The sequence below is a fragment of the Cordyceps militaris genome (genome assembly GCF_000225605.1).
Source record: "Cordyceps militaris CM01 unplaced genomic scaffold CCM_S00007, whole genome shotgun sequence".
In the NCBI taxonomy this organism is placed as follows: Eukaryota; Fungi; Ascomycota; class Sordariomycetes; order Hypocreales; family Cordycipitaceae; genus Cordyceps; species Cordyceps militaris.
The window spans coordinates 2,109,673-2,123,434 of record NW_006271975.1 but is presented as its reverse complement, the minus strand read 5'-3'; the positions used below and the strand labels follow the sequence as shown (position 1 = coordinate 2,123,434).

Here is a 13,762-nt window from a genome sequence, read left to right as displayed (position 1 = left end):
CCTGGCGGTGGGTCGGCGAAGCCAGGGGTGCACGTGACGGAAAAAGATGGATTTCTCAGGGCAACATTTCAGCATCTTGAACAGAAGCTCATCCAACCCCCCATCCATTGACACCCAGCCGACACCTCACAGACGATGCAGCTTCGTCTACCGATACGGGTGGCCCTCCCGCGGGTCACGGCCGCCCGCCCCGACACCGGACGGCGACTGCTGCTGCCCCTGACGCCCTCTCGCGGCATCAAGTACGGCTGGGCTACGGCACCGCCACGCTCCAAGCCCCGACGATTCAACCAGCCCAACACGGGCCTCCCAGTGCTGACGACGGGCCCGGCGGCGGCGCTCAAGCGGCGCGAGAACACGACACCCTACCGCGCGGGCGTGCTGGCGACCAAGAAGGGCATGACGAGCATGTTTGTGGGCAAGGTGCGCACGCCGTGCACGGTGCTGCAGCTCGACCAGGTGCAGGTCGTGGCCAACAAGACGCGCGCGCGCCACGGCTACTGGGCCGTGCAGGTCGGGCACGGGTCCAAGAACCCGCGCGGCCTCACGAGCCAGCTGCTCGGCTACTACGAGGCCAAGGGCATCGCGCCCAAGGCGGACCTGCACGAGTTCCACGTCCGCGACGCCGACGGCCTGCTGCCGGTCGGCGTGCAGCTGCAGCCCGACTGGTTCCGCGTCGGCCAGTACGTCGACGCGCGCGCGCGCTCCCGCGGCATGGGCTTCGCCGGCGGCATGAAGCGCCACGGCTTCGCCGGCCAGGAGGCGTCGCACGGCAACTCGCTCAACCACCGCACGATTGGCACCACCGGCCCCTCGCAGGGCGGCGGCAGCAGGGTGCTGCCCGGCAAGAAGATGCCGGGCCGCATGGGCTTTGAGCACGTCACGGTGCAGAACCTCAAGGTGCTCAAGGTCGACAACGAGCTCGGCGTCGTGCTCGTCAGCGGCCCCGTGCCCGGCCCCAAGGGCCGCGTCATCCAGCTGCAGGACGCAAAGAAGCGCAAGGCCCCCGGCAAGCCGTTCCGCAAGAGCGCGCTGGTCTTGCTCAAGAAGAGGCATCCCGACGCCGCGGCCAAGCTGCGGGAGGCCAGGGAGACGCACATGAGGCTCAAGGAGGAGCGCCAGGCACAGAACGCGGAATTATAAAGCAAAGCAAGATGCGATTTCGTTTGGGACGAACGATGGAGTGCGGGACTGGGACTGATGTACAACAAGACTCGTCATTTGTGAAGCGGACTTCTTTTATTAGCTTTTCACTTGTATTTATAGATGTACACATGAATCAAGAACTATTGTACAGTTGTGGTGGACACGTCCACAGAATGTCCGACGCTAAGCAGAGATGTGTTGTTGTTTGGTCGATACTACTTTTCTTCTCTTCATTTATTCAGCGCACCCTGCTGCCGGAAGCCTCTCCGGGCAGCCTCGTCGTCGAGCGGCGGGGGCAGCGTCGTGTCGTCGGGTGCGGCGAGCAGGCTCCTAAACGGGTCGCCCTCCTCGAGCAGGTCGATCCAGGCGCCGTCCTCTGTGCGGAGGCTCCACTCAGACGTCTCGAACAGGCCGCGGCTGCTGGGGCGCCGACTGGTGAAGCGCATGACGGCGGTGCCCTTGGAGCCGCGGACGGAAAAGGAAATGTCGATGCGGCCCTGCATCTGGTTCATCTCGCCGCCGATCCACGGGATCTGGTGCTTGAAGTAGATTTCGTCGCCGAGCGCGGCGCGCGCCGTCGGCGACGTGCGCAGCGCGTACAGCGTCGACGCGATGACGGGCGACGACGACTTTTGGTAGTTGAAAATGGCGAGCGACGACGCTGCCACGAGTGCGGCGAACAGCGGCAGCGTCCGGCCCCAGCGGAAACCGACTTGGGAAATGTCTGCGAGGACAACGGTTAGAAAGCGGGAGAGAGAGGGCAAGAAGGGGGGGGGCACGGAACCGGGTAGCTCGCGGTCGGCGCGCCGAGCCATCAGAGGCCCGTCGCCGGCTTTGGGCGCTGGCGTGTTCCAGCGCTTCTGCTGGGCGTGTCGGTTGCGCAGGCACGGGCGGCTCGTGGCGGACGCCTGCTCGGCGCGGAGCAGAGTTGACGCGATGCGCTGCCGTAGCATTGATGCGGCTCGGGGGGTCATTATGTGGTGGTGGTGGATTGTGGGCTGATGGAGGAAGAAGAGAGAGACGGAATGGTGTGATGCTTGCACAGAAATTCGAAGGGGTCCCGCGAAATTGACCCACTGTTGCGGCTGTTTGCCGCCGGCCGGCGAGCAATGGTCGCTCCCATTGTCCACTAGGGGAAAAAACAAAAAATTTAAACTTGAGTTTTCAACTGAATTGTGCAGGCCGACACGCTTGTCTTTTTTTTTTGAATTCTCGTTGGTCAAGTGTTGAACACACCAGTTGCAAGTGGCTGTAACCATGCATGTAGACACCAGCCGCTCTACGAACAAAGTGCTGGTTCACCGCAGATGTGCCTCAATTTGGGCCTAACTAGCACCACAGTGATTTTTGGAGGTTTTTTTTGGAGGTTTGTGAGAGGCCGAGTTGCGAAGCGCTGGCCACCCACGAGATCCCACACCGCCATGGGGATTTTTTCCCCTTCCTTTCCACCGCCCCTGGCAGATTTCTCCAGGAATATATTACAGTGCCTCGTTCATGTGAGCTCTCGACGCTTGGAAGGATGGTGGATGACGGACGGTTGGCTGGACCACAAGCGACACTGTTGGAATCAAGGTATATTCGAATATAATAACAAAGCAATAAATAACGTCAATTTGGTTCCTGATGATTGATTATTATTAACTGTCAACCGCTGCCTTCCTCGATGGCTGGAATCAAGGAAGACCCACAAAGTGGGTCTTCCACCCAGCACTGGCCAATCAGAGGCCAGCGTCGAGTTGGCTGCTTGCGCAGGTTCAACAGACACAGTCAAAGGAGATGATGTAGCAGTCCAAAATAGATTTGATTGCTTGCCTATTTACGCTATGCCTATAGCTTTTATAAACTGGCGCAACTGACCAATCACTGTCGTTGCATTTCCGCATCACCACAGCCAAGCGCTCGTCCGTTGTCATCTCGAGTGTCCATCTATTATAATCTAATGTGTCCATCTCTCTCTCTCTCTCTCTCTCCTCTCTCACTGTAGCTGCGTGTTCTATAGTGTTGCAGCCTCCTTCCTCATCTGTTGACGAGCGACGGCATTGAATTGCGCCTTGTACGCAAACGCTGCCTGAACCTCGCCGAGACTTTGATAAATAAGCCAGCCGGGTATGAAGAGCCAGAAGGCGTTGCATGTGATGTAATATGCCCAGAAGTAGATTGGTGCGGGGTGACTCAGGACCACGCCGTGAACCAGCTCTTCAAAAGTGCACGTCGCGAAGTAGAGGATCAGTCCGTAGAGCTGCCCAAAGCTCACGGTCAACTGAACGGAATGTCGCGCGGTGTGGTCTGTGACAATCATGTAGGCGCACAAGAAGGAGAGCGGGCCCCATAGGACAGCAGTGACAGTCTCCATGCAGACGACAAAGGAATCCTGGGTCATGTAGCGCGAGTCGGATAGCGAGTACTCTTTCCAAAGCTGGCCAAACAGGTCTGTGCGACCGCCCATCTGAAGAGAATGCCACGAAAAGTAGCCTTGGGGAAGAAAAAAAAACATGTTAGATTTTGATAGATATGGGTCGTCGTAAAAGTAGAAAGGTGGTATACAGACCTTCAAGCAAGCTGTGGATGAAGCCGCAGATGACGAACCATGTTGCCGTCCAAGTATCGCCGTTGGAAAGCTGGGGCTTCAGGCCGCGCAAGAAATACCGCGTCGTTGTTATAAGCATCAGAAGCCCCCCAAAAAAGATTGTAAGCAAAACAGCAGTCGGGGTGGATGTCGCAATGTATCCAGGCACCCTCAAATCTACCGGATAGAAAGGGTGGGAACGATTGGCGGGCACAACCAAGGTTGCGGCGACTGTGCCAGATTGCTCCATGAATGTATTCATTCCGGCTTGATCGAAGGGTGAGGACTGGTCGAAGGGGAAGGACTGGAGATGATGGCGCATGGGGAGGATTTTGTTGAGATCAGGAGACGGATTGGATTAAATAGTTATTACGGCACGGACCTGCCATCGCTTGTTATTATTAGCAAACAGCTGGGCGTGCTGGGGGTGACGTTGCTGCGCCATTTCAGTGACGTACTAAAAAGGGTAGTTACGACGCGCCTCGTCCAATCTGAGCCAAAGTTGTGATTGGATCGTCCTTTGCCAGGTACAAGAGAGCAGATGTTCCTTTCGGTGACACTGTCACTTCCAAGGAAATTCACGTTTGAACATGCATCAGGCCTTGATCAGGTCGCTTCTAGGAGGGTTTGCCAGTGAGAAATCTCACCGGGTCTCACGCATCCCACACATGTAGATCAGGAAGCAGAGGAGACTCTACATAGGTAGTTGTTATTCTTAGCAATTCGATCCAGATCACAACAAAAGAGAGTTTTGTGATGCAAGTGGGCCAAGCGTTTGTTGAGGTTCAATTGGCTCGCTGTTCGCTACACGCTCTAGTGACTTGCACTAACTGGGCCTTGGTACTCTCACAAGGTTCGAGATTTCACACTGGCTGAGCTGAAAACCAGTGGGAAAGGGTAGGCGGGAAGTGGGACGTACCAGACCAAGAAATTGAAAGTAGCAATTAATTCTTCAGTTTGCAGTGGCCGAATCCAGGAGGATTTACGCAGCACTGTAGGCTCCGCCATGAGAATACAGGGCGTGAGCTAAGGGGTATCCAGAGCCTGCAGTGCCCTCTGTATCTGTCGACCAACAGGACTTCACTCTAACCGTTGAACAATAATTTAGGCAGGGCAGGATCTGTCATCTGAAAATTTATCTGAAAATGTAGTATAACGCTAACGAAGTTTACAGACATATAATGCCTTCCTACCATCCGATAGGAGAGTGGCAGGCAACACTGGACATGCTGCAAAGGCTGCGACAAAGTAAGTACCTTATTGGACAACCTCTCGTTCACCACCAAGGAAGATAAGGCCTTTTCTAATTGTCAACCACAAGATCAAGAGGTGTCAACCAATTTGTGGCTTAGGTGTGGCTGGGTAGCGGTTGGACGCCGGCTTCGGCCCCCCTATAGTAATTTACACCCAATAGACGCGTTGCGTGTCTACCCACTACCTGTCCCAACCTAATTTGAAAACCGCTCCTGTGCACGCATTTTTGAAGCTATCACAACGCACGCACGCCTCCAAAAAGCCACGGCCGAACGAACGCACAGAGGGCCAGCCAGAGGGCCAGCCAGAGGGCCAGCCAGAGGGCCAGCCAGAGGGCCAGCCAGAGGGCCAGCCAGAGGGCCAGCCAGAGGGCCAGCATCACGCACAGGCACTGGCCAGGGCCGAGACGGCGGCGGCGGTGGCTCCGGACTCGATTGACCTCACGGCGGAAGATTCGGATGACCCGTATGTGCCGGGAATAGCTCGGCCCCGGGCCTATCAGCGTTACACGGGCCTCATCAGCGCCGAAGATACGGGCCTTGACGTCGGCGAGGAAGCCGGCGAGGTGGCGGAGGCCGGGGAGGAAGCTAGCGCTGCAGCCAGCGCTATAGCCACTTAAGACGGCTCGCAAGACGCCGAATTCGATAATAATTAGGACACACAAGAGATACAGGAGGCGTGGGTGCGAATAATACAGCAATTGATAGATAGAGAATTAGCTAGAGAGTGCAATAGTGCAATTTTTATATTTTTATAATTTTTACTTAATTAATAATATAAAGTTCTATTCACAGTGTTATTCTATATCGTAATTATGGTGTTACTTCGTCTCCTATACAAATTTTAGTAGTCGGCGTAGGATCGGGGCTTAGCCACAGTACGACCCCACTTTTAGTTAATAACTCTTAATCTTGTGGTTAACAATTAGAAAAGGCCGGAAGATAATAACACCGTCATGTGTTTGCCCAGAGCAAGCACTCGTAATATTCCATGAAATAGAACCACACATGATAGGGACAATAGCATAGCATTTTGCAAGAATTCGATCCAAACATGTATCCAAATGTACTATACAAGAAAAAGCGGCACCTGCGCATCAGTCGACCAGAATAGCTATCAGTCATGTTCATGACGTGGCAATAGTAACCCCGCACCAATACATCTTAAATTGTTTCATACGCCTAGTACAAAAAATTACAGAGGGTACGTCATATTCGACCCTAAAATACTGTGACGGGACGATGATGGAACGCGTCCAGTGCAGCATGCGCATAGTGACGTAGGGAGGTCGCTAGGCACTGTGCCTGGTCTTGTACCCGAGTATAAAACGAAAGTAGCTGGAACGAGCTGCCCTCGAGTAAGGACTACGCAGACACGTCTAGCAATTAATCAGTCCAATGTCAGTTCGCAGCTTCCCACCATTTATAATAGTAATACAAGTTAATCGTTGACTATATCATCACAGCTGCAAGTCAACATGTCCTGCATCTCTCGTCAAGCGCTTCGCGCTATAGTGCCTACCAGGCCAACGATTAGCCTCGTCTCTAGCCGCTTTCTCACCACAACACGCTCCAACGCCAACACCAACACACGTGGCAGCAAACAAAGCGACTCTGATCGCGCTGTCCATGCGAATACCACTGGCAGCCGCGCGAGCCCCAAGGGTGCCACCGGAGGAGGAGCGCCCTTGGCCAGCACAGCTCCCGGCGCGCCAAACAGGCCAAAGGTCTTCAGTTCGGATATGCCGAGTGATGGGGGGCCCAACAAGCTGAGCAAGGAGCAAATCAAAGAGGTGGACGATCACAACGCTGCGTTTGAGAAGACGAGCGAGGAGCCCGCGCAGAAGGCGGACGACGGCGCGGAAAAGACGACAAAACAGCGGCGGTAGGCGAGTTTTACGCGGTGCCGAGTTTATTCTGAGCAGTTGGACTCGTGCCGAGTTTGTTCTGAACAGTTGGACTCGTGCCTTTTCAAGCTCGGTCGTTGCTGATGAATGATATTTTCCGTCTCGCGAGCTTGGCAGGATTTCGAGCCGAAACTATCGGTGCGCTGTTACAGCAGCAGACGCTGCATCATCATTGTGACGTTTGCTGACGTCTGGTGTGGTGATTGCCTCGTGGCGTCTTGCATCTATTTGGCGTGTGCTCCTCAACTCAGTGACACGCATTCTCACATGCTCATTGGTTTCGCTAGACAGTCGAGCATTTTCTACAATCGTCCTCAATAATAGATACTCTAAATTGCAACCACAATAGCGAGTACGACTCGGTATTCTAAGCATTTCAACCACACTATCCACATACCTTTATACCGTATTATACCATCACCGCCAGGACAAAACTTATATGCCACTCTCCCCGCAATTGCCGCAACTACCCTAATTTCTGGCGAGTTTCTACAACGGTTATATTCATTTTGCCATCTTTCATAGGTGTACCAGCGCATACAAGGCTATTCAATGGTCCTGTATACAGGTCCTTGGCAAAGCAAGCCTTATCCTTCTGCGCCCTGGTTATAACCCCATCACTGACTTGATCCTGTACTCTTGGCCTGATCCGCTGCTTCCACCGCTACTCGAAAATCCTCCAACAGGGCATCCGTGTCTTCGAGCCCGATCGCGATGCGAATCTGCGTCTGTTTCAAGCCGAACCGCGCCGCCCACTCCTCCTTCTTCAAGTACACGCACACGGCATACGCAATCGCCAACGTAAACGGCGCGCCAAAGTGCACGCCCTTGTGCACGTCGAGGTTGTTGTAAAAGGCCCGCGCCGCGTCCAGGTCCGCCATCTCGACGCTCAGCAGGCATCCGTAGCCGGGCGCAAAGTCGGCCGTCGCGGGGCGCATAAACGCCCGGTACGTGTCGCTCACGGATGGGTAGTGCACCCGACGCACGCTGCTGTCCGGGTCCTGGGCGCGGGCGCGCAGGTACGCGACGACGGCGCTGGCGTTGGCGTTGAGCCGTGCAGAGCGTGGCAGGTAGTCGCGGCTGTTTCGCTCAAACGTCTCGGCGTCGAGAACGTGCATCTCGGGCACGTACTGTGCGTCGAACAGCGCCTTGAGCGCCGCGTACTTGGCCGAGGCCGGGTTGAGGATCGCGGCGCCGCCAATTGCGTCGGCGTACCCATTGAACGACTTGGTTAGGGACGTGACCGTCATGTCCGCCATGGCGAGCACGTCCGTGTTGGCCCACGACCCGATCGTGTCATCGATGACGAGGACGGCGTCGTGCGCCGTCGCCAGCCTGCGAAGCTCGGCAATGTCGGGGCTCCGAAGCAGCGGGTTGGCCGGAAATTCGACCCAGATCGCCTGCACCTTTTGCCCCCCGGACCGGCTGGTGCCGAGATGAGACTCGAGCTCGACCAGGTCTTGCTCCGAACCGCAGCCGAAAAACGTGCTCCCGGGGCCGAACTGCTCGAGCGTCAGAATGGTATCCATAAAGGACATGCCAAAGAGCACGGAAGCACCCTGGTACTGGTTCAGCATGTAGGTGTGAGGCTTGTAAATAGACGCCATGCCCGACTGGTAGAGGTAAATGTCGCCCGTCGTCACCCTGGACGACACGTCGGGGCGCAGCGCCGCGCGCTGGACGAGAGACAGGATTCGCCGTCGCAGCGTCTCGTGTGCCGCGCATTCAAAGCCGTCTCTGTTGCTCGCGGCGTCCTCCAGAGCGACTTGCCGGAGCTCGTCCAGGTGAGCGCAGTTGGCCTCGGCGAAGCGGGACGTGATGCCGGCGCCGACCATCTTCCAGAACCCGACAACCACGTGATACTGCACTGCGGGGAAGATGACGGCGAAGAATGCTTCCTTGGCTACGAATGCACGAATTGTCACGTCTTCTACCGCGACCGGGCAATTGTCGATACCGTCGTTGCGCCTGCTGGAGGTGGCATAATCCCCACACTCTCTGGCAGACTGCAGTGACGGAAACAGCAGGCAAGCCTTGTCCAGGGAGCCCAGATGCTTCATTACCGCATCCGACAGCTAGTTTCTCAATTTAGTTCTGTTGGCGCCCTTGAGTTCTGGGCTGCAGAGACCAGTCTTGACGTACCTGGACAATATCGCGATGTGGCTTCATGCGAGGATATGCATCGTAAAATCGGGCAATTACTGAAGCGGCGTCCGTCCCGTACTCAACACCCGATTCCCAATCAGAGCCCATGTACACCGTGACAGCATGGCGCGGTGCTGGGGGCCCAGCTCGGCCGAACTTGGTCGTGATCTTGGCCGACATGACGCAGATTCTTGGGAGCGACGGGTTGTGGTGGGGGGTTGTGGTGGCAAATTCGGACTCGGGTCAAAGTGTCAAAGACTAGGAGGGAGTAAAGGGGACACATGGTGTAAAATGGGAGGAAGAGGGGGTTATACCTGTCTCGGTGCGCTTGTGCAACTCGACGCCATACGACGAGCTTTGCTGCCATGTGACACGCGAGGAATAACTCGGTGACGATAGCTTTGCGAGCCAGAAACATTTTTCCTCTCCGGTTGACGGGCTCGCAGGCGGCGCAGGTCTTGCCAACTACTGGGCTGTCTTTGCTTGGTGGCCATCATCTATGCATAACAGACTCCTCAATATTAATCTTATGCACCTCTGGCTCGACATGGAAGTCACGAGCTAAGCTTTGCTTCCTGCAGGTTGGTCTTTTACGCCTATTATCGGCGAGTAAATCAGCAGTCCATGTGACTGGTACTACCTAGCTTCATGGAAATGGGGGCGGAGTGCTGTGGAAGCAATCGCGTCTTTTGAGCGTGAGAGGTGCTGCCCGTCATGTATCGACGAAATCAGCATGATAAATATGGTGAGGTGTCCTGCCCGTGGCAAATAGGTGACTGATATGAAGCGTATAACGTGATAAGTAAAGTACCGCGTCTAATCTTCCAAGTGAAATCTAATTTCCCTAGATGGAACATTTCCAGTAAGCCTCGACTCGAAAGCATCGTTGTGCAATGCTGCAAGTATCAACCTCCTCAAGGCTAGGCTCCAGCGTTCATTTTGCTTCTTCGTATTGCTATCATTTCATCAACAAGGGCAAAAATTCGAGCTGAATTCTCCAGTGACTTTAATGGCAGAGATCATCATTGCCTGGTTTCATTCACCACGATACCGGCACCACTCGGCCAGGCCAATTCTCCCTCGTATCGGTAATATTCCGCAGCTGCATCTTTCCAAGGCCATTTTCCAACACTTCGAGACCGCTATCGATTGTGTCCGTGGTACTCATGAGGGCCTCGGCAAAGGCAGCCATGATGACGCTCGACCAGATGCCTTCAGCACGGGGCCACCTACGGAGGATCGAAATCGCGCGGCGGCGGAGGCCAAAGTCAACGCAGTCAATGGCGACAATAAACAATCCCTCGATAACGACAGACCCTAAACAGTAGGGAAGCGCCTTGGTGATGCGCGGCGCGATAGATAGTGGCGGCGAATTTGGCGTAGGGATGGTCGACCATTCTGACGCACAGTGCTTCGAAGCTCGTAACGCAGCCTCGGGGCTTTCGCTGGCTATTTCCCAGCCAAACTGATTGTCAAATGTTGTCGATGAAGTCAGCGCTTGTAGGATTTTCTCTGCAGTGCCAACCATGTGGTGATGTAGTGGGAGCAGCGGCCCGTAGTCCTCTGTCAAAAAGAGAGCATGTTCGACTGTGGCCTTGAGCAAGTCTAGAATCATTGATTCCAGCATATTTTCTGCGTCAGATAGCTGTGTGTCACGTAGGTGGTTGTATTTGGCCCTCCATGCCGTGAAGGCGTAACGGAAAGCGAGACAGGTTTCGGGCGCGGGAAGCATGAGGTCAGTATGTGGTCTCAGGTGGTGCTCTTTTGCAACTATGGTCAGCCCAGCAAGAAGAGGTTGAAGCTCGCGGTATGCCTCTGTCATGGTCGAAAATGGAGTCGCAGATGGGAGTTTGGTATATTGGTCAAAGTCGCAAAGTAGCCAGTCGGGCCGCTCAAGGCGATCCATAGTTTCTTGGCTTTGAAGGCGGTACATAAGCGCTGTGAGAGAAGACACAGAGAGCATGGCCCGTTGCGAAGACGTCTTCCAGTCATCTTGCCGTTGCCAGAAGCGCCAGGCGTTGAAAAGACTGAGACTGTGGCGCGAGAACACGGCAGCATCGCGCTGGTTGCCCTGCATGCTGGCGAGACCGAGCAGCAGCACATTGGTCATGAGCAGGACCTGCTGGTTCTCAAAAGTAGGCTCGTCGCCACTAGGCTTGCTCAAGGGGATGAGCTCGCGAATAGCAGCATGGTAGTGTTTCATGACGAAAGATGTGAGGCCGTCTACTCCGGTGTCGGGAAGGACAGGCATTGGGTCGTTTAATGCGTTGCGAGAAGTGGCTAGGGCAGCAAGGGCAACGGAGGCGTGCCAGATAGATCGATGGGCCTGAGCGGCTTGGGGGACGTCTATGAGCCAGAACGGCATGTCGAGGACGCACCCGACTTCAAAGACTGTCTGTGTGCGAAAGAGGTAAAACATTTGTCGCTCGAGGCTACTTGCGTCGTGGTGAATGGGACCTAGGCCACTACTTGGGTATGGTGAGATTCCCACGCTGGATGTAGGTGAGGAGCAGCAGGAACCAGTGGTGGAGGAGTATTGCGGTGTAGCCTGGTCCATGTAGCCACCACATTGGCGCTTGGAGAAGACGCATCGACGGCAAACGGGCTTGCCCTCGTCGCACTTGATCCGCCGAGCACTGTATACACAAAAACGGTCAGACAACATATTCAGGTAAAAACGGTCCGGGATGCTACCGAGCTACCTCAACTTACCGGCAAGTAGCGCAGCCCGTCTTTACTTTGGTGGTCCATCGTTTTTTCCGATCAGGGCGCTCCTCGGCCTTGACGCGCCGTCGGCTGCGCGGTTCCTCGAGGAGCGAGTCCGGGCTAAAGTGGCATTGAGGTGAGTAGAGGCTCATCATAGTAGCTGCAGATTCCATGATATGGTATATTAGGAGAAACAGACGCCAAGACGCAGGAACCCGAGTAGTGCAACTCTCGTCATGCGTTTGTAGCGGGAATGCGTTTGTTGGACGAGGGAGGAGAGAGGACAGCTGAGGAACAAGGCTTCTTGAATTGGGGCGGACAGAAACGTTGGGCAATGAAGATGCCCTGGGATGGAGCGGGAGACGTACCGGTGGCGTCTTTATGTATGTTTGGAGTAGTTTGGACTCTGGACCAGAGGCTATCGGCGTACATAGAAGCGGACCTGATCCTTGGGGACCATATTAAAAAGTCCTTGGCCATGCGGAGTGGATGAGGTCTCTAGAAAGACCCCTCCCTGGCAGGTAAGTGGGTCAGAGTGCAAGGCCGGACGAGAGAGGCATCAACAAATCCAGTAGACGAGTCTGTAGGGGTAAAATAGGAGGGGTGCTTGATGACGAACCTCGAGCGGCTCGCCTGGATCAAAAAGTCTGGCGCATCGAGAGTAGTCACTGGAGACGTCTGAGTTGCTGGATGGCGGCACGGTAGGGGGTGTAATTCGGCTATGGGGGTGTACACAGGCAGCGTGTCCATTAAACATACTCTTGTTCCAGATGGCTATTGAACTGGCTTTAGTATACTTTCTTGATATAGAGAACCAGCGCAGTATTCCATAACCTCTTCGCCTGAACAAATTACAAATGCACATGCCATCTTTGTGTAAGTGACAAGCCATGTTTCTGTAGCCCTATCAGTATTACCCACACCACAGACCCCGTCGTCGTCGACGACTTTCCAGACCCTTCTCATGATCGGCATCCATGCGGTTCGCCTTACAACAAGTCTCTAGTGCCCCGATTTGCGTGAGCCCATCTCGCTCGCCGGACACTTTTGTTACCGCCGGCGGAAGCGGGGCATCGCCGACATAAACGAGCGGGCCCGCTGTAGCCGAGCGAAGGCGCTAACTAGGCTTATTCCTGTCTGGCGCGTACGTTGCAAGGCAGATGTAGAATCGACACTCGTGAATACTAGACTGTCTCTCGTTTTACTATCCGCTTTGAGCCCATGTAGAAACGTCTGATGCCGTCAATAATAACTGGAAATCGTGTCGGCACCTGGCGATATTGGCGATAGGCTGGTCAGCCCTGGCTACCAGTCTCTTGATCTCTTGATCGACAGCGGCAGAGTCTCTTGACTGACAGTCGCTGAATCCGTCTTCCATATTTGGTCAGCCTCCTCTTCCCTGTCTTGTTTTTTATTCTACTTTGTCATCACTGTTTCTCGTGACTCCACAGTCTCGTCTGTAGACTATCCCCTGCTCCCTGCACCACCGGCGCAAGCCCGATTCGCTCCATTACCCCACAATGAACGAAGCTTAGCGCAACCTGCTTGGAGATCCCTGCAGGACCCCTTCAGCGCCATCATCATTTCCGCCTGGTGTCCTTTGCCGACTCTCACCAGCGGCCAACCACATGCCTTGATCGGCCAACCGTAGTAGCAGAGTTGCATCTCCCAGCGCGTGCTTCCCTGCTACGAGTGGCCAGAAGAACACGAAGGAATCATAGACTCGGGCTCATTTTATCTCATAGTTACCCAATCGTAACCCAGCAGCGGAAAGTGCGATGATAAACCGTGACAACAAGCCACACCCACCCCGACTCGGCTGTGATGGGCGGCACGCCTCAGCCCCATCACCAGTAACCTTTCTCGGTCCACCAGCTGAAGCCCAACAAGGCTAACCTAACCTGTCGAGATGGCCACAGATGTGCCCAGAAATGGTAAAATTGCCCGCAGCATCCAGGCAGAGCCAAATGCTTGGTGGTGCTCTCGTTCTTCGGGTGGTGGCAGGTGGCTACGGATGCCACGGCGGCTGGCCACGTTGG

The 13,762-nt window shown here is 55.0% G+C and overlaps 5 protein-coding genes across 5 annotated transcripts; 2 read left to right on the top strand and 3 right to left on the bottom strand.

Annotated features, from left to right (window-relative positions):
* Positions 1–135: 135 nt before the first annotated feature.
* On the top strand, positions 136–1,143 carry CCM_08897 (60S ribosomal protein L3; the record flags this gene model as incomplete). Its single annotated transcript, XM_006674033.1, has 1 exon — positions 136–1,143. The coding sequence occupies one exon, from the start codon at positions 136–138 to the stop codon at positions 1,141–1,143; it is 1,008 nt and encodes a 335-aa protein (XP_006674096.1).
* A 233-nt stretch (positions 1,144–1,376) lies between these two features.
* CCM_08896 (uncharacterized protein) lies at positions 1,377–2,099 on the bottom strand (the record flags this gene model as incomplete). Its single annotated transcript, XM_006674032.1, has 2 exons — positions 1,377–1,870; positions 1,931–2,099. The coding sequence occupies 2 exons, from the start codon at positions 2,097–2,099 to the stop codon at positions 1,377–1,379; spliced, it is 663 nt and encodes a 220-aa protein (XP_006674095.1).
* A 1,040-nt stretch (positions 2,100–3,139) lies between these two features.
* CCM_08895 (3-beta-hydroxysteroid-Delta(8),Delta(7)-isomerase) lies at positions 3,140–4,034 on the bottom strand (the record flags this gene model as incomplete). Its single annotated transcript, XM_006674031.1, has 2 exons — positions 3,140–3,618; positions 3,695–4,034. The coding sequence occupies 2 exons, from the start codon at positions 4,032–4,034 to the stop codon at positions 3,140–3,142; spliced, it is 819 nt and encodes a 272-aa protein (XP_006674094.1).
* Positions 4,035–6,443: 2,409 nt separating this feature from the next.
* CCM_08894 (uncharacterized protein) lies at positions 6,444–6,854 on the top strand (the record flags this gene model as incomplete). The annotated part of the gene is made up of 1 exon (XM_006674030.1): positions 6,444–6,854. One exon carries the CDS (start codon positions 6,444–6,446, stop codon positions 6,852–6,854), a length of 411 nt encoding a protein of 136 aa, XP_006674093.1.
* A 635-nt stretch (positions 6,855–7,489) lies between these two features.
* On the bottom strand, positions 7,490–9,435 carry CCM_08893 (Cystathionine gamma-synthase, converts cysteine into cystathionine; the record flags this gene model as incomplete). Its single annotated transcript, XM_006674029.1, has 3 exons — positions 7,490–8,947; positions 9,015–9,254; positions 9,367–9,435. 3 exons carry the CDS (start codon positions 9,433–9,435, stop codon positions 7,490–7,492), a joined length of 1,767 nt encoding a protein of 588 aa, XP_006674092.1.
* Positions 9,436–13,762: the final 4,327 nt, after the last annotated feature.